Raw genomic sequence first — 25,872 nt, 5'->3', positions numbered from 1 at the left:
AGCGGTGTAGCTGAGGTCATGGGATACTGACCAAAGCTCAAGCTGGGTCCTTTCTATCAGTCTGGGGGGGGAAATCAGGTGTCACTGTGGACTGAGCTCAATAGCCCATCCTGTCAGTATGTTTACCATAGGCTGCGTTTCTGAAGTAGGGCCATTAATAAATTGGTTCTGGCCTGAAAGCTTTTCCCTCACCTCATTCAAGTCCACTCATCAATTTAAAAAACACCAAGAGCCGTGACATCTGCACTTCCTCTCTGTGCCCTCTCCAGACCGGCGTGTCACCAAGGGTGTGGTTTGGACAACGCTGGGCTCGAAACCCAGGCCCCGACACCCACTCGCGACATAATGAATTGAGACATGTGAAGGCGTGGTGTCATTGGGAATCGGGGTATCATAGTGAAATCTCGGTATCAGCTGTCACAGGGTTTTGTGGGAGCCGAGGGAAGCCAAGTCAAAGTGCTTCCGAAGGATGTCGAGGGGGATGCAACCTTTGGCCCCCAGCTCATCAATCTTACGCAACTGTCATCTTCTCCCAATGCTCTATTGAGGCTGTCGGACGAGGACGAGAGGCAGGGACTCATTGCCTCTTGTGGTCGTGCTTGTTTGCATACGTGTTTTCTACTTTTGTGTTGGTGTCCCTGAGAGAAGACGTGACTGGAGGATGGGGAAGGTCTAGAGGAAGATGTAGAAATGGAGGGTGATATGTTGGACATGCATTGCCATGTCTATAATCGGCTAAACATCAAGTTTGACTCTTGACCTTGATGACTAGATGACTTACTTATTGTAAGTTGCTTTGGTAAAAGCGTCAGCTAAATGAAATGTAATGTAATGATCTATGAGAGAATAAAATTAGTTTGTGGCCTCATGAAACTGATATGAATATTGACGCTCAGCTAAAATCTGTACCTGATGACAGAAATGTGACGAGCAATCCTGATATGGATAAATATTCCCCATCGCAACCAATTCATTACAGGAGACTGTGGTCACCAGTACGAACAATGGGAAACCTGAGACTGTTGTATCAGTCCTGCATGGGTCCCATTTTAAAAAAAATAAAAATAAAAAAATAAAAAAACGCAGCCCCAAAGCTCCGTACTGGACCCGTTATCCGCCATTATCCCCAAGTCAAATCCAAACCCACTCTGTCCCATTATCAAATGACACATGACCAAACTTCATGTATAGTTCATAGCTGTCAACAATTACCCGTCAGGTATCTGTGCCCCGGTTTATATACCGTTAATATTCATGCACAACAAAAGCTTTTTTTAAATGTGATCAGTTATAAGTGAGCTGCCAATGTTTGCAGTCTGGTGTACATCATCTCTACTTAACATAATCTGATTACTCTTTTATACAGTTGAGCAGGGGGGGGCGGGGGGCATGCATGATGGTGGCTTTCTCCCGCCAAGCCAATGCTAATGAATCTGCATATTTGGGTTGATTTGGGTGACCTTAATTCACTTGTCTGGAAGATTTGTCTCCTCAATTGTTCTGGCACTTTATGTGTTGCACGGGCAGCCTCGTCATTTAGTCTGTTATTTTAAGGATGTAATGACTCATTTAATTGTTTACAGATGAATTAGGTATTTTTAGGAACTTTTGGGAAATGAGGCCCTGATTCTACTAGTCCCTGAGTCCTCGTCAAGGCAAAGCAAATATGTGAGTCCATGTTTTTCACTGAGGGTTTGATTCTAGCGCACTGTGGGAATGAAGCTTGTTCACCTCTGCAGGGAGAATATGTTCAGCTTTGTTGTAAGGGTTTTCATTTTGCTCATGGAAGCGGTCTGAGGGAACGGACTGGAAAGTGTAGTGAATAGAAGCCCAGCCATCTGTCACAATGGCAATAAGAAGATTTCTACTTTCCCTCCCTTTGACTTATAAAATCTGGTTTTCATGCACTTAAAAGAAAAGCAAAATATTTTCTTCTGCTGACTCTTCTGTTCTGGCTCTGATGCGGATTATTCCCTAATGTTTTTGTTCTCTTATTCTTTGTTTCACCACTGATCCACAAGTTTTAATGGCCTTGAAAACAAATTCTTTCGATCCGCTTCATTTTATGATCAATGTGGTTCTACTTGAAACCAACCAAATCATTTTTTCAAGTAAGCCAGCTCTTGGTGTGCTGTTTGTGATTTTCTCTTTGGTGGGTGTTACATTCTTTTAATTAGGACTAATAAGGATTTAGCAAAGTTTGAATGAAAATAATCTGGTGACAGGGTGTTGGGTTTTTTGTCAAGTTACAGGCACTAGCTTGAGTCATCTTTTCCAAACTATAACTGACTGTTGCATATTAACTTTTCAAAAGTCAATGTCACAAAGCAAGTTTCCAGGGGGGTTAAAAGTAGAATGGTATTGAAAACAAATGGTTTTGACCTGCATCTACAATTAGTAAAAAAAATATTAAAACTAATACTATAAAACATGTCTTAGCATTCCACTTTCAAATTGACGATGACTATTTCAAATATACAACCTGTTCCAAATAGAGGTCACCCGTTTAAACTGGGCCACGAGGCTCATCTCACCCAGAGAGAAGATGCAACTCAACAGTATTTAGTTAAGTCTGGCCCAGCTCCCATTAGGAATCTTGGAACTGGTCGGGCCAATCATGTGAAATCGTTTAACTTCTAACTAAGATGGCTGCTGCTGATTTAGAGACGTCTGTTAAAGTCACTATCCAGGCAGGAGTAAACAGACTGGGTGGTATATTTTCCCTCAAAGAAGGAATAACTACTTCATGCTGTGGTCTGTTTACATTTTTCCATCACTCTGTGTTCTTTCTCCTTAATGGTCTGTTCTACGACTGTTGATAATGTCTCCTAAATTGAAAATGAACTGAGAGATTGAGTCTGGTGACACGAGGCTTCAATGTTTGTGCTGACGGACAGAAAAATGACATGAGGCCACAGCAAACAGCCAATAATCACTTGTACAGCTGAAGATAACCGTCCTGAGCCCGCCAGGAGTCGTTGGGCCAACATTTGGAAACAATATTCAATATTGGGTCTGTTTTTTAGATCCGTCATCGGTTACATCAGTTTCTTACAGCAAATAGAAAAATGCCTGTCGGGTTGGGGTTGGCTTGGTTAATTTCCTCTTGGGCTCGGACAGGTTTTGACAGAAAGCTGTTGCTTGACACTCTTTGAACTATATTGTACACACAGAGCTAGAGGAAATCAATATTCCTCACCATAGATTCCTCTGAGGTTAATGCTCATCATTTGTTTGTCTCATATCTCTGTAATAAATGTCAGGACAACATGCTGACAGATATATGATATATGGGTATAATCATTTTCTCCTTCCTAATGCTTATTATCCATCATGTTTGTGTGTATTAGATGTTTAATATCAGTTTTATTGTGCAATATGTGTTTGCTTCATCATTATATGTATATAGTCTAGACAACTAACCACACATGCACACTCGGCACACACACACGGACACTGCTTCCTGCCACTTGTACATGCAAACACACATGCACACAAACCACATAACTGTCTTGTCTGATCTGTCTGTCTGTCTTCTTCCCCCCCTCCCTAGCTTGAGGATTTTATAATTCTCTCCGGAGGAAGAGCGTCGCATCTTGTAAGGAACCACAGGTCAGAAACTCTACTCCTCTCCCTCTCTCCCCCCCCTTTGTCTTACGGTGTGGACCCTCGCAGGTCTGCATGCTTCAGCACGAATGCCGCATGCTTCTCCAACACTCCCTTATCCCCCCCTCAGGGCTTTGCTCCCTTTTTGTTATTTCCCCCCTTTGCATGTCCACACCTGGGCAACCCAGCTGATTTGGTCCCGCTTGGTTTGTCAAATGTTTGGCAGTGAAACCTTCCTCTTTCACCAATCATTGTGTTTTTTTGCGCGCTTGATTTGCATTTCCTTCCCTCTTTTAAATTGTGATCTGCTTGTTTTTATCAGTGTGGATACAAAACCGATGCTCTGTGTTGTCTCAATGAGGTTTTAGGGACAGACATTGTGTATGCACATGCAGGTCGTCTCTTTTACCCCTTTTTGACCGAGGTCAACCAGGTGCAAAGGGTTGGTTCGGATTTGATGTGAACCTTTTTAGAACCAGTTTGTTTCCGCACTTCAGATGACGAGTACAGAACAAGTGGACACCTTGTCTCATCCACAGACCTTAAGGTATAACTAATAATAATTAAGGTTATTATTACCATTTACTTTTTATATAAATCTATAATCTAGAACCAGGGTTAACTAGTTCTACACCACCAAACAGGAGCAATGTGCTGTTTTATTTCTTGGCCTGAGACATTCAGTTTTTGTACAATCAAAAGTATATTTTCAACATTTAGTTATTTGACCAATTAGTTGATTGGCAAACAATTTGCAGACATTTTTTGAACAGACATGCACAAACAAGTGCCCTTTTCCACCTTCTCAAATGTCATGGTTTGATGATTCTAGTCACATGATAGTTATCTGAATATTTTCTCATAATAAGCACGTTTCACCATTTTCCTGATCTTTTAAGGACCAAAAAATTAGGAATGGAGAAAATAACCAGGAGATTAATCAATAGTTGAGTTGGTTGCAGCCTTGAATTAAACAGCAGTCATCTGCTAGGAATAAGAAGCCTGCTGTTGTTTGTGAAATCAGTGACATATTGTCTCAAAAATGTATAAAATGTGTAAATCTGGCTCTTTTAGTACAAACTGCATATACAATGCTAGAAATGAGAACTTTACACGCATGCCGGTTTTAAAGGAGGGAGGCAGCTCTTAGCAAAGGGTCAGTTCATGCAAACACCTGTGATTAGTTCTTTTTTAAGTCCTGCACATATGTTTTTCTTCCTTTTTTCATATTCAGCTGCTTGAATTCTAAGTGACCTACTTCTACTGAATGCCTACAATTATCTTCATTAACACGAGGATTTAAGTGGGTCCAGAATCTGCCGACCAGATCACGGAAAAATCGTGTTTAGAAGTTTCAGTCTCGGCCTTGTGTTGTTTCTCTGAGGGGAACGGTGACATTTTTGCTTTTATCTGCTGGCACACCAAGTTCAGGAGGACACACTGCTAGTGTTGTGGCAGCCTGTGGGTGATGGGGTGAGTTTTCACACAACACTCCAAAGGAGGTTTTGGTCTCCGCCGGGCCAAAATTACCAGCATGAAATCAGTGCCTGCTGAAGACTGCGCTGGGAGAAAAGCACGAGAGAAAGGAGTTCTCCTTAAAGACAGAAAGGAGAGGGGGGAAAGTAAAGCAGGGTTTTTAGTGAAGTTTAAAGCCCCTCCGTATGTCCCCTGACTGGTGGGAACGCTCTGCTTTGAAAGATGGCTGCCCCGCCAACAAGGTTATGTTTTCATCTGCATTTGATTGTATAGGCCATTTCTATGTTTTCCTCGATTTCTCAAAGAATTATTCATCAACTTCATGTGGAGAAAAAAATCCCCCATGTTTAAGGGGCTGATATTTATGAAGCAAGACAGTTTCATTTATAAAGCACATTTCCTAAACAGAAGATGATTCTGGGCTGTACAGGGACATTACAAACTAGCAGGGTTTAAAACCACTTTCAAGCTAAAGCAAATGGATTAAAAAAGTAGGTTGAAAAAATACAGTAGGTAGAAATGTATAGAGCAATCAAATAAAAGTAGAATAATGTAATAAAGAACAAAATACAATGATTGAATGCCCTGTAAAATTGTTTAGTTAAAGGCACTGAATAAATACGTTTTCAATCTGGGTTCAGACGGATTGGAAGGAGCATTCCTAAGACGATCAGGTGGTTAGTGTGTGAAATTTGGTGCAGATCTGATTTAAACCCAATTTATAGACTTAAAGATTAGAATCATTTACAACAGGGGAATTTGCAATGTTACAGCAGCAAGAGGGCAGTCAAAATAAGACATCAGAATTTGGTGTGAGAAGGGGACTCTGGGGCCTTGACGGAGGTATGCCCTCTTCTGAGCTCCTTTCCAGTTTGTTTTTTTCTTTCTTCCTTCTTCATCCACTTCTTGGAAAAACATTCCACACACTAAAACTGGACATAAGGGAAATGCATTTTTAGACATTTTTATTCCACGTCAGTCCAGTCAAAACCTTGGGATTTTATTAACAACCGAGACATTTATTCCAGTGTAGCAGCTAAAGTCACCTGCTCTCATAACTGCTGCTGTTTAAACAACCACCACCAATTTGACTGGACCACTCACCAGCTTGGGACCGCAAGACCTTCAGCTGGGGCTCCTGCAGCTTCCCAAAATAGTCCCACGTTATACGCCCGAGGCCTGGCTGGCATCACAGCCGCCTCAAGGAAACTACATCAAGTGAAAGGTTTATGACTTTACTGTCAGCGGTGGTTTCCACGTGACCAAAGACGATTTAGATTTCCGTAGTCACCCCAGGATGAATAACAAATTATGTTTTCACTGGGTTTTCCTGTTAAAGTGCCATATTTGGACTAAATTACATATCTGTGCGTTATTGTTGATATTGACTTTTTGCAAATAAGATGCCATTCTTATAGAAACAAAGGGAAATGGCTATAATGTCATATGTGGCTCCAGGAACCAGTTTATTAAGCATCTGTATGATGACATATAAATGTATTTCCAGACGTGTAATTGCGGAAGGAACACCTCCCGTTTCTTGTCTAGGTGATCCTTGAATTTGAATCCCTTCTTATTGTAATGTTGTGCCGCTGCAGATGTCAATAGTAAAACTCCTCTGCATTTTGTTCCTCCTCTAATTAAAAGAAACCACGCATGGTGATTATGTTTTCATGTTGGACTACAGAGGCACAGTCGGTCCTCGCATGGGGAACACCACACAGCCGTGCTTGTTCCTGTAGTTATCCTTCCACTTCACTTTGCCCGTATGTTTATAGGGAAGTTTTTCAAATCTTCCACAACCATGTGACTCAGGGAAAGGGTGTGTTGTTTTTAAAAAGCTTGCCATCAACAGACTAAATATACCCTTTACTGGACCTGACCCCTCAATTGCCTTTGCTGTGGCCACTTTAGGTCGACATGCTAGCTCAGCAGGGGCCCTACAACCGGTAATTACATAGGAGAGTTCCCGTTTTACCTCCCCCGTACAGTGTTGCCTTCACACTAGCTCTTTTCCTCAATTTAGCTGGTTATTGATGGGCTATCTACAATTAATCCTGCTTCCTTCTGCTCAATATAACCAGAAAAACTGCAGTTTTTGTTTGCAGCCTGTAATGCATCAGAAATGTGCTCATTCAACGTTGAATGTAGACGTAAAATTAACGTCATGAATGAAGTGGAATAAGACCTTAATCCTCGATCTGGCCTTTTAAAAGTTGAACTCTTCCTCCCATCTGTCATCCGGCGAGCCCACCACGGATATCGTGTTGACAGCAGCTTCATCTGCTGCAGTTTATAGATGATTTTCTAGGTATGACCAGCAGTCAGCTGTGCAGTGGAGGTCACACAGCTGTTTCATTGGGCTTCAGATGACTATGTGGCTTCGACACGGTGGCTTTGCACTTAACAACTGAAGGCTTGTGTCTATCTCCAGTGAATTCCAGATGGTGCAGACCAGAGCTGTGGATTTTGTACGTGATGATTTATCCAGATAACAAGAAAATCAAAGAAAGTAAAAGAGAACAAACAGATTTTACACAAGTCAATTTACAAGCTATTTTGTGGCTTCATGGGGTATATAAATTGCCTGTAGTGACGTCAACTCAGTCTAAGTGTGTGTATGTTCAGGCTGGACTAAGGGCAGTTTCACACTTACCTTGCTTGGACCAGAAGTTCAGACTTATCCATTGTCCGAACCAAAATAACAGGTGTGAAAGGTGCCTCAGACCACAGCCTGGACCAACGGAATTTAGTCTGACCAAAACCTGTTGTTGGTTCAGATCAAACAAACCTTGGTTCAGAGTTTTGCAGTGTAAAAACATTTTTGGGGAATTTTGGACAAATTGCAGGAAGTTGAGAAAGCATTAAATAACAAGAAAAATGAGCATGAAGCGTTTGGAGGGATTGCTTTGCAGTTTTTCACCTCCGGTGATGTTTGAACCTAAGTCTGGGTGTGTGTAGTTGGGGAGACGAACTGGAGAACCTCAGATTGAAGACATGTGATCTAGAATGAAAATGTCAATGTAACAGGGGTCCATCAACAAAATTGGGAGAATGAGTGAGAGACACAAGAACTGAAGATGGACTGTAGCTTTAATCATCAGATCAGATGGAAGTGCAACAGTCAGCTGGGGATGTCCCGCCAGTAGCTGAGTCAATACTGAGAGAATATAAAGCCTTGGCTGCCTACACTCCAAATGTCAAAAACGGTTCATCAGCGTGTGGCGAAACACAACCCAGAACTGGGATGCAGCTGGTAGTATTTTGAGATGGGCTCCTGGTCCCTCTCTAGGCTCATAACAGGGATTTGATGCCCACAGTTTGCATTACCGGGTAAACACGTGAGCGTGCAAGAGTCTCAGCCACATCAATGGCCAAACTCCATTAATCTGTAAAATGACATTGGAGCAGACATCTATTCCCATCAGTGTGGTCTCTGTATTTTGTTTCAAGTGAACGCTCTCTCGCGCGCTCACATTCTCAAACAGGCCGGGCTCCTACTAACTCGTAATATCCTTTGGAGATAATAAGAGCGACAACTTCAAGCAGTCAAGAATACTGTAAACACAGAAGCTCTCCTTTTTTCATGTAGACCAAACATATTGATGTGTTGTCATTATGTGGCATATCCAGACCAAAACCATAGTCTAATGGCCAATTTCTACACGTACAAATATGCATTATATTTTAATATGTTGTATGAGATCCTGGAGGCCGATTCCAGGGATACAGCGTTTACTAAAATTTTAGATTTTCTTAATTGTTTACTCAGTAGGACAAGGGAGAAATTAAGATATTTATATTTATGTTCAAACTTATACAACATAAGACTAAGAAAACCAGCACATAGTGACATTTAAGAGGCAGGATTCATATGGGGCCAAAGTGTCCCATGAGTTTGACGCAGCAAACATTGCAATTTTTCCCTCTGGTTTCCCTGGTCATCAACAGGCTGTTTGGTTTTTCCAGCCATGCCCTTGATTAAATTATGACAGGACTATTAGAGAAGCGTCAGTGAAGCAGGCTGATTAATATAAGCTACTGTTGCTCTTGGATAATCACTCTTCCCACAGCTGGGCGGGTACCGTACAGATGGTCCCAATGATAAAGCAGCAGCAGCCATACTAACAGCCAGAGATGGTGACTTGACGACAGCACAACTTGGTTTCCCCCTTCAGAAGTAACAACTTCGAGCAAAGTTTGAGTGCAGCACAGTATGGAAATAAAATACTGAACTGCCAAAAGAGACATTCTTTCCACAAAATAAACGAATCACATTTCCCATTGCACAGTTTGTTTGTGCGTGGTGAGGCCCATTGGTATTGTAGCAACAGACGGAGATGAGGAAAAATCTGCCTCTTGGCGTGCCGTGGCAAAAGGAAGAAGAGCATCGCTGTGCATTGATGCCGATGATGAGTGAGGACATGGAAAAGAGAGCCAGCGAGGCCAGAGAAGTGTTGGGGTGGGGACGTTGGCAGGCGGTGACTGTCCCTAACATCACCCTGCACCACACTCCATATCCTCACTGTGCTGTGTGCTCGCAGGATGTGGAGCTTCTTGTCTAAATGCTCTACGAAATGAAGTAACATGTTGTGAAGTCGTCCTACGGCTTTATTTGGGAATTAGACTCTGAATCGTCTAAATTATGATTTCTGTAGAGTTTTGAATGAAGTCGCACTGAAACGTCTTGTACACCTTTTTATTTTTCCTTTAAAAGGACTTTGTTAAGGACCTTCAATAAGAATTGGGAACCAACTTTATTCTTTTCGATAAAGCTATAGATATAAGTCCATTATTTATCAAGGTTCCATGAATTATTACCTGGGAAATTGCTGAAAATTTAAAAAAATGTCCTATCTCCCAATGGTAAAGAAAGTAGGGGAGAAAAATTCATCTGGCCCAAAATTGAATGGGTTGTTTCTTGGCCCATGTCCCATCCTTCCAAGTTTCGTGGAAATGTGATTTAGTAGTTTTTGGTCAATCCTTCTGATAAACAAACAAACAAATGCACAGGGACTAAAGCATACAAATCCAACTCCTTGGTAGAGATACTGTATACCAACTGTCCACCCAGTGGACATATGTGCTTATTCAGTGAATAATTCTGATCAGTTCAATCAAAATTAAATGATTAGAACTCTGCCAATGATCCGTCTGTCTTCCACAAACACTTTAAATTACTTCCCAGCTAATGGTGATATATTTTTCTGTCTTTCACATGTTCAAACTTCTTGTGCAAAGATAGGCTGAGCTCCAGTTTCCCCTCCCCTCTGTCTGTCCTCAGTGGGCAGCCTGCCAGTAGCTCTGCCCAGTTAGCAGCGCGGTGCTGGGAACCCCAAGGCCCCAAGCAGGTGTCAACCTCCCTGCCCAGTCAAAGGAGCTGAGAGGGGAACACAAAGGGCTCAAAGAGTCCTGCCAGCATGGTTACCGTCTTAAATATCCCCAGCCCAGTATGGCTACTCCACTAAATCTCTCAGTAGCATAGGGTAGATGCCAGTATACCCTTTCTGCTACTGTAACTCTGACTCTCCAAGGGGTTTGAACCTTTTTTTTTAAAGCCCTAAATGGGGAACAGAGTGGTGGAATGGACAGAGGGCATCGGGAGTGCACAGACTGAGGGCAGAAATCTCATTCAAAGCTTTTATTTATGCAGCGTGCCACCAGAGTTTTTTTTTTCAGAGGACACAAACAGAGAAATTTGGTCCGTCTGGGGGTTTTGTCATGGACTTTTGTTATCTCATCCCCTCATGCTACGCCTGCGTCACGCCCGTCCTTTCTCTCTGCTTCCGTTAAACAATCACAGCTAATGCCACCGTCGTTAGACACCTCATGGATCATCTTTAAGGGACGCACGCATCCACATCCCGAGCTCATGGGCCTGTGTGATCTTTGAAAACCCCGTCTCGGCTCGATGGCTTTCCTCGAGGCTAAGCTGTCCTGGCATTTAGATTGGCAACAGCGTAAAAGAACTGGATGTGAGGGAGACGTGATGTTGTTCTCCCTCTGTCCCCTCTTTCTCTCTCTGTTCATTGTTGAGCACTCTGCGGTGATGATGTGGATGTGATGGGGGGGAGGAGTGGAGTGGAGGCTACCCTCCTCTTCCATAAACAATAGGTCCTTGTGTACTTGACCCCCTCTATAGCCGAGCAGAGTCCATGACTAAGGCAGAAGCCGGGATGGAATTCCATCTTCGCCTGATTTAGCCAGAGAAAACCATCGCCAAAAAAAAAAATCTAAAATCGTAGTATGTGGGGGGTCAAAGATCTGGGGTCATTTGTTCCATTTACAACCAAATCAATAATCAATTATCTTTCTGCCCCCTTTTCACTAACTGATGTCGCCCATGGCTGGGGTAACTGATTACTAACCTATATTTGAGTGGAATTGGCCACAATGGTGCTACTGGGTCATTAATACGTGGTTGACAATGATTTATCTGTTTTTTGTGATTCTATCGTTTGCTGGTTATTTCTGGTTGAAAAAATCTAAACAGAGAACAAACGACCCAGTAAAGGAATTTGAGAATATCAGTTTTGGTTGTAATATATTATAATATAGAATATATTGTCAATTTGTTTGCCTGCATTATGCAAAAACTCAAAAGGGTAACAATGGCGCGGACGGAGGAATATTTTTTTACCACTTTCTTTAGCATGGCAAGATAGCAGGTGTTAGGTCAATATTTTTATGTTTATTGTAAACTATAATTTCATAAATGTGATTGATTGGAAAGCCGACGTATATTTTTCTAACTGATTATTGTTCTGGTTTGATTATTTGATCTATTTATTGTGATTAGTCAGATGAGCTGCGATGGAGCAAGCATGTAGGAAACTGTCTCTGAGTTTGTTGAATTAATAAAACCTCTAGGTAACAGAATCAGTGACTGGTGTATTTTGATTTGGAAGTTTGAATGTGTGAGTCAAGAAGCAGAGACCGGTCGGTGTGGCACAGTTAAAAAGAAAGGAATAGGCGACAACAGGGTTTTGTTTTGACAGATGTCCAGTGCCATTCTAGTGATTCACCAGATTTCCCCTTAAGCCACCTGATTGTGAAAATCATTCTTGAATGCTTATTAAGCTCACGTTTCTTCAGACGTAGTGATACAGGTTTTCGTTTCCTGCCAGTTTATCTCGGTCCTCATCTTACCAGACATCCGATAACCTCTTACCCCCGCCTTGTCCCACCCATTTTGCGGAGGTGTGCGGCTACTGGTACTTTAGTTCTTCCTGAAAACCAGAATAACCTGTTTTGTGGCAGATCATTTTACACCCTGAGAAAAGTGAAGCGAGTCCACTGAGCGGTCAGACCCACCTTCCTCCTGCTTGTTTCTCTTTCTATAGACTCCAGTCAGGGCTAATTATCGTAAAAGCCAAAGTTATTGATGTTAAACATGAGTAAAGACGGGTGACCAGGCCGGAGATGCTTCCTCTCATTGGATGAAGAGAAAGGAAGAACATCAGCCTAACGATTGAATTATGTGAGCTAATCACTTTGAGTTGATGCCACATCAGTGTTAATGATATTTACACAGCTCTCCGTCCATGTCAGAGGGAATTTAGCCGACAGTCATGAAAATTGACCTCGAGGTTATTGTGCATGTGGCCTTCACTGCATTAAATTTACCAAACATGGCTGTATTACAAGCCCGATTGAGAACAGATTTAGAGATTTATTTTAGTATTTTACTTTAAGCTTTAAATCTCGTGCTTTCCCCCCAGCTTTTCTGTTGACCCAGAATTGTCGACTTTAAACATCGTGTGTTCAACTATTAAGTTACTAACTATTTCACATAAAAAAACAAGTCTTCCTAAAAGGACAGAGTGCACCAAAATGTCATTAGTGATAGTGACCAACTCCGTCATTGAGATACCAAAATCAGCATGTGTCCTAAATTTCTACATCAGTGTTTTGTTTTGCTTTCTGTTATATAACGTCATGATTGTTTGAGGCTATTGAATATATCACTTCCCAGTGTATGGGTGTATTTAAAGCCATTTTCAGATATGAGCTGTAAATGTCAGCTGTGAAATGTAAGGAAAATCAGATCTGGACATTTTCTTCAGTTTTCCTTTCACACACGAAGAACACATAAGGAGATTGTTGGCATTCACAACAACAGACAAATGTCGGGAACATTAAGGCGAGAGGTGGCGTCTGAGTAGATCAGCAGGAGGGAGGGCATGACACTTAGATTAAAGTGCGGAAAGCATTAGGTATTTGTTTACAGCTCATCGAGGCATCGCTTATCTCCAAAAGCTCTCAAATCTCATTGTCTTTCAAAGTTGACTTCTTGTGCGGCAGCTCTTTATCGTCCAGAGGTATTTCTCTTCTACTCGTTTCACTTCTGTCATATGTTAGAAACCTCAACCCACTCACTTGCTGTGGATTTTTCTGCAGTATTCTCACATTGGCTCATTCTGACATTTTCTCAGGAGGCAACTCACTTGGACATTTGGGTTCTCACATACAGCTCCTTTGGAATATTTCAGGAAAATGATTTAAGTGCATGTCTGAAAGCAGCTATGTTTGAAAATGCAAAAAAACCTGCAGTGACTTTCACTTTAAAGCTTAGGGAACAGATTAGCTTAAGGTTTCATTGAATTAGACATCATTTGTGTTGTGGGGTGGGTCTGGATAATTTAACTCGCACACGCGTGCAGCACGCGGCACCCTAATGGAGTCCTTATCATCCAAAGCCTGCGGCGAACGCAGCGGGAACGACGAGCCGCTAAAAGGCTGAAAGATCACCAACTCCACAAATTGACAAATGGAAAAGAACACCTGCACCTGATAAGAGCTGATAGTGTAGCTGCCAGGAATGCTGTCGTCATCATCCCCATCATTGATACTGTCTCGTCATGAGGCGAGGCCAACGTATCCACCCATTACTGTGTGGGAACAATGCTGCCGTGCAGAGTAACAAGTAAAAAGGGGATTTTCTTAAGCCCGAGGTGTTAGGTTGTTGCATAACTGCAAACAGATTTTAAACACAGATAGGTCAGAGAATCACCTCAGCTGGATGTGGGTCTCTACAAACTAGTGATGGGTCATGTAAGTTCAGGGTGTCGTCATGCCGCTGCCTCCTCTGGCTCCTGGAGTATCCGGACGCAACCGATTAAGAGGCAACTATGAGATGTTCTTCCTTTAGATTAAAGTATGAAAATTGCAAATGGCTTAGTTGTTTCCCCTCACTGGTGAAAGCTTATTTCCTGTTTTCTCACATGGTTACATTTTTATTATTTTATGAGGAGTGGTTTTATGCTGTCTCAGTCCAAAAGATCATCTCTCATGCATGTGACTGACGCGCTCCACTGACCCTCTGAGCGTCACTAAAGAGGATGAATCAGTTCGGCCAGCTCAGTGTGAGGGAAGTGGATTTGATGCCAGTCCCCCTTTTATTTAGTTCAGGCTGTGAGGAACTCGCTGGTCTCCTCTTCGGAAAATGTTTTTTTCCAGTGCATCAGCTGTGTTGCCTCACTTTTGTCCGTCCACGTGTGTGTCTTTGCAGAGGAAACTTCACCATTCCGAAGTCATCCGAGTCTAATATGGGATTTGGCGTGCTGGGAGTGTTTCTGGGTCTGCTCCTGGAGGTCTCCACCCACGGACCCCACGCTGTGCCTCGAACGTCCTGGAGACACCAAGGTGAGGCGGACTGTACACAACCGTGTCTAAATTAAATATGATTGAGAGAATTAAGCAGTAATTTGAGAGACAAATACATTGTTTGTCATTTTGATAACTAAAGGCTAAGTAGGATAAAATTATAAGTATAAATGAGCCAATGTGTTCATAAAGTCGAATATCTTTTGACTTGCTTGGTTACATCCTTAATTTATCTCCTCGGACTCAGACTCTGCAGTTGTTGAGCTTTTACCGTCAGGCGGACGTTGTGTTTGCTTACCGCTGTTCACAGAAATAGCTGCAGTAACTCAGTGGCTGTGTTGTACTCACCCTTTAACAAAGTCCCTCCAGTCACTGTTGCAGTCAGTCAGTCACTGAGAGTATTTGCTTTCATCATTGCGGTGTTTATGTCCAGGCACCTGCAACCCGAACCCACTTGCACCTGGCACAACCAAAAGCCATGCGAACACAAACTCTCCTCTAGGTTTGCAGCTCCCAGCACAACGAGACATGCGCTCGACAGATTCGTGTCTCATACGCTCGTTGGAGAGTTCAGCTTCTGCAGTAATCAAAGCTGTGTGTAAGGTGGCCTTGTCGTCCATGTTACATCTAGAGCCTTGTGTTGACATTGTAAGAGTTCATCAGGGGTACGGCAGTTAATACTAAGTGCAACTTAACCCTGCTGCAACTGGAAACGACCCTGACGAGGAGAGTGAAAGTGAAGCCAAACCCATAAAACTAGTCCAGCACCATCAAACAAAAACAATGAGCTGAAAGACATTAAAGCGTTAAATCTCTCGAATTTAATGTAAGTGTAGGGTAATAATTATCTGTTGATTTATCACAACAGGGGACTTCTTTCATATTTTCAGCTTGAAATTGAATGCGCATTTTATGGTTGTTATGGCTGCTAAAATAACGTGATCTGATCCTGTTGCGCACAGATTTAGATCTGTTGGAGTTTTCGGAGCCCGGGATCTACAACTACTCTACGTTGCTGCTGAGCGATAAAAAGGATGCGCTGTATGTCGGAGCCAGGGAGGCCATCTTCCAGCTCAGCAAGAAGAACGTGACAGTCCGGAACAACAAGGTATCAACGAGCAAATACGATTTCTGACAAATGGAGATTTAAAGAAACATTCATATGCATTGAAAAACCCTTTTTACCCATCCAGGTTGAGTGGACAGTCGCAGAAAACCCCTTGTTGATGTGCACGCTCAAAGGAAAATCCAAAGAGGTTTGTTCAACTTAATTGTTTCAGAATATTATCACACGTGTTGACGAATAATAAAACCTGAGAGTAATTTAATTTGTTTATGACTCTTCCAGAAGGATTGTCTAAACTACATTCGAGTTCTCCAAGCGGTAGATGACGAGCGGTTGTACGTCTGCGGCACGCACGCCTTTCAACCTCGCTGTGATTACTTGGTAGGTTACTGCTCACTCCCTCCATCTTAGTCCTGCAATAATAAACTTGTCCGGACTCGCCGATCAATGCAACAACCCGAGAAGCCTTTAACTGAAACTGAATCCCCTCCGCTCTCAGAACCTCGCTGACTTCTCATTGGATGGTCGGGCTGAAGATGGCCGGGGACAATGCTCCTTTGACCCGTCGCAGAGCTTCACCACCGTCATGGTCGGTGAGTAGCAGCACCCGGTTTTATCTTCTTTCACTAAGAGTTAATTTGGTCGTCCGCCTGCAGTAAAAAGCATAATAATCTTCATAATCTCCTCTTCTCTCTGGATTGGGGAGGGCATCATGGCTTCACTGGACAATAAATTGCTCTTTTGTTGCTTTATTTTCTACTTGTCTTTTCTGCTTCTCTATCAGACGGAGTGCTGTACTCTGGCACAGCTTTTAACTTCTTAGGAAGCGAACCGATTATTTCCAGATACTCTCCAGACCAGTCCCTGCTCCGAACGGAGTACTCCACGTCGTGGCTCAATGGTGAGTTGGAACAGAACGTGACAAGTGAACATCTTGAATAAATTTTAGGAGTGTTTGGTTTGGAGGAGATGATTTTTCCGAAGCGTTGAAGATTTTGTTTCGGGGAAAGATGTAGCGCCAGTCCTGTGTGGAAGCATTTGACTGGATCTGTATTGGCAAACTTAAAGACTCAAGCGCCACTGCTGTCCTTTGAAAGACCAAAACATAAAAAATATTAAGTTTCAACGTGCAAGTGAGTATGCAAAAAGCTGAGCCAGCTGTTCCTCAGGGGTTGCCCACTAACCAGAAGGTCAGTGGTTTGATCTACGGCTGCTCTAGTCCACATGCCAAAGTGTCCTTGGGCAAAATACTGCACCCCAAATTGCTGCTCTGTTGGGAGAGGGTGATGGAAGAATTGCGCTGCATGAATGGGTGAACGTGACTAGTACTGTAAAGCACCTGAAGTGGTCGATAAGCACAATATAAATGGTGTTCTGAGACTGAGATTTGCAAAATGCTCAGATAATCAGTTTGAGTGTGCAAAAATTCCATTGACTTGACTGTTCACTCTCTGTGTTACATTTGTATTGTGGCAATTCTGTAACATGTCAGTTTCAGAAGCAGCATTCTCCCTGTTAAATTACTGATATGATATGAATGAATGTTTAAGAATTAAATAAATAGACACAAATGTCAAATCATTTTATCACACGTTGAATACAGATGTTCTGACCGCTGCATTCATGACACTAGAACTGCTGAATGATTCATTATTCAATCAGTTAATTGCTTTTATTCAGACTTAGCAACCATTTACTGGTCATTGCTTGCAAATATGACAGTCAAAACACAAACGTTTACATATAAATGCTTTGTAGACTAAATTAACGTGATAGTTTGGAATCAGGGAACTGTTTGGAGAACCTTGTGAAAGATTAGGTGTCTGTTTCGTATTTTACATGATTCTAAGTCCTTGTTCAGACCTGGTATTAACATCGGTCCTGAGTGATCCGGTCGCCAGTGTTCAGATTGAAGTTCGGGTCTGAACACATGTCCTAAAAGCTGAGCTCTGATCACCTCAGACCACATGCGCAGGTGGTCTCAGCTGGCATCCTCTGATCTGCTACAGTTTAACAAAGAATCAAATGTATTAACATCTCTCTCTCCCCAACCAACACCGACACTCTGGACACATCTGTCAACTCAGAACTGCATTATTTGGTCTAGCAAACAGAAATGACCTCTATCATTATTTGCCTATAGAGCGTGAAAGTGAGATCCGATCACAAGTGGTCAAGGAAACGCATTCAGGACACATTTTAACACCAGGTGTGAACAGGAATATCGAGCTGTCGCCTTGTGATCGGATCTCTATGGGCGGATGTTAATACCAGGTCTGAATAGGGCCTAAGTATTTGATTTGGATTCGGTATCAGCAAGACCGACTATTAGAAGACTTGGATTAGGTTTCATGGTCAAAGAAAAACTTGAGTGGAACATCCCTAGTGTCTAGTTGTTAGGGTTGAAAAGGGGTTTCTGCTAAATTATAGGTAATAGCACCCTTAGGAACAGGAACCCAAGGAGTCTTTCACAATAACAGATCAATTATCCTGGTCTTCCTCCATTTTCACTATCAACTTTCTCTTTCTCTCTCCCCTCTCCGCTTTCCTTGCAGAGCCCAGTTTTGTTCACGCCGACGTGATCAGAGAAGGGAGGAACCAAGCATATGGCGAGGACGACAAAATCTACTACTTTTTCACCGAGGTGTCGGTGGAGTACGAATTCTTTGGCAAGCTGCTCATCCCCAGGGTGGCGCGCGTCTGTAAGGTCAGTGCACGTCATGCACCATCTGTACATACCAGCAGCACCTGCCTTTATAGCCCTGACACTCCTGCTGACTGTGAGTGCAGTCATCCTCACCTTCTTTTGTCTTTATCTATTACCTGAGCTCATATCATATATTTGTTTTTTCATTGCGTCATGTAAATTCAGGAGCAAAGTCCACATCTATAAAGATCTCTGCTGCAGAGAAGCATGAGTCTGAAAAGAAAATAAAACCTTCTACGTTTGATATTTCTTAATTTCCCCCTGGATCAATAAAGTTGTAAAATTGGAAGCAAATAACTTAGCGTCCTCGTCTAAGATTGCAAAATGGTCCCTTTCTAAAATATAACAGGTACCTAACATAAGACTCTAGAATATATTGTGATTGTTTTTCAGGAGGCAATATGACCACATTTCCTCATACTGTAAAATCAGCTTGTGTTTAGCATCATAGTTACGACACTCTGTATAATTTATGCAGAATATCTGGAGTTCCGTGTTTGACTGTGACTGATGACCAAAACAGGAGTGACATTTTGAACCCAAAACTTGTAATGAACTATGATGCTATTTGTATACATCCCAAAAAGCCAGAAACCGACACGTCAGCTCATGTCAGCATATAATGAGACTGTAAATGCTGTTGTATGAATATTTAAACTCGTACACCGGCCATTCCCTCTTTTCATCATCTGTTTTCTTTGGCCTCTTTCTTCTGCCTCTCCCCACACTGCCTAATGTCTTCAATATCCCACCACAGGGCGACCTCGGGGGGCAGCGCACTCTGCAGAAGAAGTGGACGTCCTTTCTCAAAGCTAAGCTGGTGTGCTCCATGCCCGAGCTCAACTTCGTCTTCAACGTAGTGCACGACGTCTTCATCCTGAAGGAGTCCGACTGGAGGGACACGGTCATCTACGCCGTCTTCACCTCCCAGTGGTCAGTGATTTGAAGATCTTGAGCTGGGGATGAGGAAAGGGAAAACAAAGTGGGATATTATACAATATAATGCAGGTTTCTAAATTCACCTCTCCTCCCTCGTTTCTCTCTCGACGCCATCATCATCCTCCTCGTGCCTCAGGGGTAACGTGGGCCTGTCAGCCGTGTGCGCTTATAACATGACGGCTGTGGAGGACGTCTTCTCCAAGGGCAAGTACATGCAGAAGGCCACAGTGGAGCAGAGTCACACCAAGTGGGTGCGCTACAATGGCATCACTCCTTCTCCACGTCCTGGAGCAGTAAGTACTCTGAACACAAATTTGAACTATTAAGACTGAGCTCAGATTCATGGAAACATTGGTGTGAACTTTGTGTAGCTCATCAGATATGAATCCACTCATCCACCAATTCAGTACTTAGTAGATGTGAGTTTACAATACAATCTTTATTTTCTCCACCAGTGCATCAACAACTTAATGCGACAGCAGAACATCAGCAGCTCCCTCCACCTGCCGGACAAGACCCTTCAGTTTGTGAAGGACCACCCCCTGCTGGAGGACCCTGTCCTGCCCATTGGCAACGGTCCTCGTCTCATCACCAAAGACGTCAACTACACCCAGATCGTCGTGGAGAGGGTGCGGGCGCTCGACGGGAACGTTTACGACGTCATCTTTACCACAACAGGTCACAAGAGTTTATCAGTTTACATTCATTACAATGTCAAAGATTTGACAGAGTAGGATGTATTTATAACGGCCATTTGTCCTTTTGAGTATTCATGTGCTGGTACTGTGTCTCATAACTAATGTTTATTTTTGTTTTGTTGCATTCACTAAAGTGTATTAAACTAAATTCAGTCTACACAGGGAAATATGCTTGACAATGTATCACGGTATGCCAACTTTTCGTTTTGTTTTTTCACCAGATAACAAAGTGAACAAATTGTTATAAGCGGAACAGTAGACTTATTCCAATATAGGTTGTGTTTAGCTTGTCATATTGTCTGGTGACCTTTGGAAGCTGTTCCTTTTTATACTTAGAAGTAACTGCAGACATTTCAACCATTATACATTTTTAAAAGCCATTTCAATGTGAAATCATGTGGATAATGTCAGTTTACAACACACATGACAACTACAATAGATGATAAATGGAGATTAATATGCTAAAATGTACAAAGTAAAGACTATAGTAGGTTTCTCTTTATTACGTTATCCTTTCCTCCCCCATAGTGAAATACACACAAACACACATATACACAGAAATTCATTTTACACAACAAAAGCCCTCTCTCACACACAAATATAATACCTTCAGATTTTCCTTATATCTTTTTTGTTTTCCCTGTTGCTGCCGGCTTGTACCTCGGCCGACTGACTGACATTTGACCATGTTCCTTTTTAGATAAGGGCATCTTGCACAAGTCGGTGGTGTACGAAGGAGACGTTCACATGGTGGAGGAGATCCAGCTTCTAAAGAGCCCGGAGCCCATCAAGAACTTACTGCTGTCATCTGAGGTCAGTGACTTTCACACGAAGACACAACCCGCACCTTGAGAAATAGACAACAATGTCTAGGTGTTTTCCGAGCTAAAACCCACATTGTGTGTGTGTGTGTGTGTGTGTGTGTGTGTGTGTGTGTGTGTGTGTGTGTGTGTGTGTGTGTGTGTGTGTGTGTGTGTGTGTGTGTGTGTGTGTGTGTGTGTGTGTGTGTGTGTGTGTGTGTGTGTGTGGTTATTCTGCTGTGAAGACAGGAAGTTACCAAGAAAATGTCTGCAGCAAAATCAACATTTCCTCTAAATTGAAGCCGGCACGTTGTTATTATTATGATAGCGTGTGTTTGTGGTTGTCTGGAGTTTGTGTTGCAACCTATACAGACCGTTATGATAATTTCCCTTTTCAAAGTAGATGCAGAATTGTCTTCTCTGTCTTTAACCCAAGTGAGGTTCCTGACTTCTTAGTATATTGTACCTTTGCTGTGTGAAGTTTCTTTGGCACATTATAGTGAACCACCTTCTGTTTCCACAGACACGATCCCTGTACGCCGGTTCAGACTCGGGCGTGGTCCAGTCACCCACAGCGTTCTGTGGCAGGTATCCGTCCTGTGATGGCTGCGTCCTGGCACGGGACCCGTACTGCGCCTGGGACCGCCACACCGCCGCCTGCGTCAACATCTTAGATGCTCCCAACCCACAGCACGGGTAACTCACCATTGAGCTTCAAGATTTGTTCTAACGCCTGATCTATCACACTCACATCTACTCTGTACATGCCAGTACTCCACTCCTGCATTATTACACTGGTTAACTGAAGCCCAACCAGAATCGAGTGGCGTCTTGTTATTAAACTCCATCCAGTCTGACCTGCTTTACATCCTTGCATGAGTTGTTTTTCCGTTTCAGGGTCGGTGCATAGATTAAGCCTCGTGAAAATAATAAAGACGTTTTGTTTTTTCAGGAAGCTGATCCAGAGCCTGAATGGTGACGCAGACAAGTGTCCTTCAGGTAGGCTGCAACATGCTCATATACTACAGGACAAAGACATTTTATTACATGGGCAGACATGCAATCAAGAACCCACCATGTCAATCATAAAGTGCATCGATCTGGTATAATATTGCTAAATAACACAAATGTTTTAAAGTGAAGGATGTTTTTATTCTTAAGGCTGCATTGGTGGAGTTAAGTGAAAGGATGAATTTCTCCACTTCCTTGACCATTTTATCCCATTACTGAATGGTTTCTGAAAATCCCCTCAAATCTAATGTGGAAGCCACAGTAGTCCAGCATACTGTCATCTATCTATCTGCTAATTCTGTCTGTCTGCATGTGGCTTGTATATCTTGAGAACCGTTCATCTCATCCGTTTCACACTTGGCATGTGCCACCATGGCACCAAATTCAACACTGACCCAATGAAGTCCAGTGTTGAACTTTGTGCATTTTGGACATGTGATGATAAACTTTGCATGAACAGGTGACCAGCGTTTGTTAGCACCGGCGGCCCGGACTCTCCAGTGTTAGTGACATTGTTGATCAAGACAACATCTTGTTCACAACAGCTGATTCTCCAGTTCGGGGTTCTGCGTACTGAGTGAGGCTTCACTGAACTGAACAGCTCTTTGTGCAGCAGTGATGGATCAGCTTCAGGGCTCTGTGGACTGAGTTCTGCAGCAGGTCTTTACTTGCAGCGACTCAATAACCTCAGGTCACTTTTAAAGTTAGAGAAAATTGCTCCCAGCTTAATCACAGGCTGAGTCACCAGCCAATTCCAAATGGGCAGATTAAGCATCGCCCTATTGAAATCTAAATCTGGTAAAGAAATAAAGAAGGATTTTATTTTGTTATCAAATGTTAAAACCATGTCTTGTCTGTTTGTTCTCATCATCTGTTACAAACAGGACCTGTTACTAGACAAGACTTTAACTATGCAAAACTCATTATTCTCTCTCTTGTTTTGCTTTGCAGTGTCAGGTCTTTTGCTTAAGGACTACCAGCAAATGAAGGTGAAACCGGGGAGCTCTGTCGAGCTGCCCTGCCTGGTCCACTCCAACCTGGCCCATGTGATGTGGAAATCCAACAGCTCGGTTCTCACCGAGGCATCTCGCTTTCACCTCATAGGTGAAAATGGTCTCCTCATTTACAGCGTGGCACCAGAGGATCAAGGTCACTACGAGTGCTGGTCCGTGGAATGGGCCGCCGCTGCCGGTAAGAACTTCAGTCGCCTCCTGGCTGGATACGTCCTCACTCTGGATCTCCCGACCAGAGCCCCACACCAGGCGGGCCACCGCACCACCACCCCCGGCAGCCACGAGACACCTAGCTCCGCTGAAGGTAATGATGAGACAGACAAAGCCACACTAACTTCAGCCCTCGCTCCCCCCACCTACCCAGCCTTGGCCCTCTTCACCTCCCCGCCCCAAACTGACTCGTCACTAACCCCGCCCCCTAGCAGCACAATCAAGCTCCAGCCAAAGTTGGAAGCTCTCCCATCAAGCTCCAACAGCGCCCGCCCTGACAACCGGGACCCAGCGGCCGAGTATCTGCAGCAAAACAACAGCATTGCCCTCCTCTTACTCTTCCTCCTGTTTTTCCTCCTCTTCCTGGCTGCGCTGGCCTACAACTGCTACATGCAGTACCTTCCAGCTCCCTGCCTGCGTATGCGAGCTGCTCTGCTGGGCAGCCACAAGAGCGCCAGTCAGCCTGAGTATCGTGCCTGTGAAGCAGGTCTGATGGAAGCGTCCACGACGGACAAAATTCAAATGACGGAGCAGCCGACGCAGAACGGCAGCCAAACCACACACCTGCGGGCGCTCCGCGACACAGGGTACGAGACCGAGCCAGAGTCCGGCAACGGTCGGATCCCCTCCCACAACTTCGGAGAGGACAGCCCGTCGCAGGAGAAACCCTTTGACGTGGACTGTGAATCTCAGCCCATCCAGTTTGCAGACGCAGATGAACCTTACTGCTAAGCAGGCGCCTGCTCTAGTTTCTCTCGGCATCAAGAGGAGTTACAGGGGATCACGTTCTTTCTGCATCTTCCCACTGCTCACAAGTCTTAAGTGTTGTCCTCTATATGGAAGTATGTTCAGTCAGTGTACAGCATTGGATGACGGTTTATCATTACAAGGCTTAAGGCGGGCGCCCCAATTGTGCAGATTTACCTCCTGCTGTCTGACTTAGAGCTTTTTCTGATAAAGTACAACTGTGCACATTGAAGCTGCACTATCTCAGCTTAGTCCAGCAAGTGAAGCTATTTCTTAAATTCCAAACTGGAAACATTGTTTACCAAATTGGTAAGTTACTGTGATGTTTTCCAAATTGGAATCGTTTTTTTATTTAGTAAAGCCCGGTTGAGAAAAAATCTCTGAAAGCTTTTGCATTTTTTTTTTTTTCCTTCAAAGCAAAGCGTTTGCTGTTGAACTTGGGTAAATGCTTCACCGTTAGTGTTTTCTCAGGAAAGATTTTCTCTGTACTTTGCAGCCTCGCTTGGTTGTACTATGTCGCCGTCTGCAGAGCGCCTTATCTCACCCGTCGAGGCGGCGAAGTTGAGTTCGAAATGTCAGAAAAAGAGAAAAACATGGATTCAAATCAAACCAATGTCTTGTTTGGAATCATCCTGCGCAACAATCTGGAGTCTTTGTATTTAATTTCTTTTCCCTCCCTGTGAAGTAGACTTTCCTACGTGGATACAACTCCTGACAGTCCTGTGTATTAACCTCTACTAGTCATCTGCCCTCTTGTGGTTTGTTAATAACGTTAATATTGTTTATGATGATATCAACAGTCAGTTGTTCTTTCCTCGAAAAAAAAAAAGCCCTGGAAGTAATCTGAAGTTATTTTTTTATACTTATTTTTAATTAAAACCTTTATTTCAGTTTTAGAACATTTTCAGATAATTATTATTTAAGACGTCAAATCTGTGGTAAAGTCATTTTGTCTCTTTTGTGCAAGTTATGATTTTTTTCCTTTTCTATTTTATTTTATTTTATTTATTGCAGCAGATCTGTTTAAGTCCTATTCCTCATTCATTAGTCGCTCCTTTCTGTCTTTCTTGCATGTCCTCCCTTTTTGAGATTTCCTGTTTTCCTCAACACTCTTTTCTCCATCACTCCCTCCCTCACAGCCTCCTCTCCTGTCGACACTTCATTCTCCCTGTCTGGAAGTAGAACTCCCTCTGTCCTCCCTTCTTCCTCCTCCTCTTCCTCCTCCACCTCCTCCTCTACCAAGCCCCACAGTGTGGAGGCTCGGGAGGCCGAGGTGAGACTCTTGCCTCCCTTGCTGAAGGACCAGGCCTGGGGGGTTCACGCCCACGAGGCCTTCCTGCTCTTCTGCCTCGCCCTGGGTGAGTGGTGCCTCTGGCGGTGACTCGGCTTACACCCCCCCCCCCCCCCAAAAGAAAACCATCCCCGTTTGGAAATTCTCTCGTTTTTAACCCTCCCTTTTCTCTACGCCATTTCCCCCCTACTCATTCTTTCGCATGCCACCATTTCACAACCCATAAACTAACTGGGAATGTGTGTTTATGAGTGTGTGTGTTTCTGGATTCTGCATAAAACATGCCTGCCCTTTTTTTTTTTTTTTTAGAAGTAACAGACGATACCTGTATCATAAGTGAATGTAAAAAAAAGAAAGAAGACAAATCTGGGTTCAAAATTAAACTGTCCTTCCGCTGTGATCTGGTTTTCCTCACAGTTATCGATTGTATGTCAATGAAAGGTTAGATTTGATGTACATTATTGTGTAACAGTGGTCGGACGTGGAACATGAAAAACAGTGGAGCGAATCATTCTCATCTCTCCTTGGAGCAAATAAATTTAGGATGAGTTCATCTCAAACTTAAAAAATTGTGCCTGTAAACAAGTGTAAATACAGTTTATTTGTATATATGGAAAAAACACTTTGAAGATGTACATAAATCTAGGGGACATTTTTGGGGCTGTGGCTCTTGGTAGGTTAAATAAATCTTGTCAAACTGTT

General features: G+C 43.1%; 1 protein-coding gene across 5 annotated transcripts in view; it reads left to right on the top strand.

Moving 5' to 3' along the window:
- sema4d (sema domain, immunoglobulin domain (Ig), transmembrane domain (TM) and short cytoplasmic domain, (semaphorin) 4D) overlaps positions 1-25,872 on the top strand; it is a 38,899-nt gene extending 13,027 nt beyond the window's left edge. For 2 of the 5 annotated variants that reach the window (XM_053411357.1, XM_053411358.1), the window contains 15 exons: positions 3,554-3,612; positions 14,594-14,727; positions 15,651-15,796; positions 15,882-15,944; positions 16,037-16,135; positions 16,254-16,347; positions 16,539-16,655; positions 18,310-18,461; positions 19,219-19,394; positions 19,537-19,693; positions 19,856-20,078; positions 20,799-20,911; positions 21,422-21,594; positions 21,851-21,897; positions 22,861-25,872. In XM_053411357.1, coding sequence (XP_053267332.1) covers positions 14,631-14,727; positions 15,651-15,796; positions 15,882-15,944; positions 16,037-16,135; positions 16,254-16,347; positions 16,539-16,655; positions 18,310-18,461; positions 19,219-19,394; positions 19,537-19,693; positions 19,856-20,078; positions 20,799-20,911; positions 21,422-21,594; positions 21,851-21,897; positions 22,861-23,864 — 2,661 coding nt within the window. In that variant the 5' untranslated portion in view covers positions 3,554-3,612; positions 14,594-14,630 and the 3' untranslated portion in view covers positions 23,865-25,872. Of the gene's footprint in view, positions 1-3,553; positions 3,613-13,971; positions 14,240-14,593; positions 14,728-15,650; positions 15,797-15,881; positions 15,945-16,036; positions 16,136-16,253; positions 16,348-16,538; positions 16,656-18,309; positions 18,462-19,218; positions 19,395-19,536; positions 19,694-19,855; positions 20,079-20,798; positions 20,912-21,421; positions 21,595-21,850; positions 21,898-22,860 lie in introns of those variants that run through there. The other 3 variants (XM_053411353.1, XM_053411355.1, XM_053411356.1) reach the window with 2 other exon arrangements.

Source organism: Pleuronectes platessa, chromosome 19 (assembly GCF_947347685.1).
Source record: "Pleuronectes platessa chromosome 19, fPlePla1.1, whole genome shotgun sequence".
In the NCBI taxonomy this organism is placed as follows: domain Eukaryota; kingdom Metazoa; phylum Chordata; class Actinopteri; order Pleuronectiformes; family Pleuronectidae; genus Pleuronectes; species Pleuronectes platessa.
The sequence above is the reverse complement of the archived record's forward strand: the minus strand, read 5'-3'. Positions and strand labels throughout refer to the sequence as shown.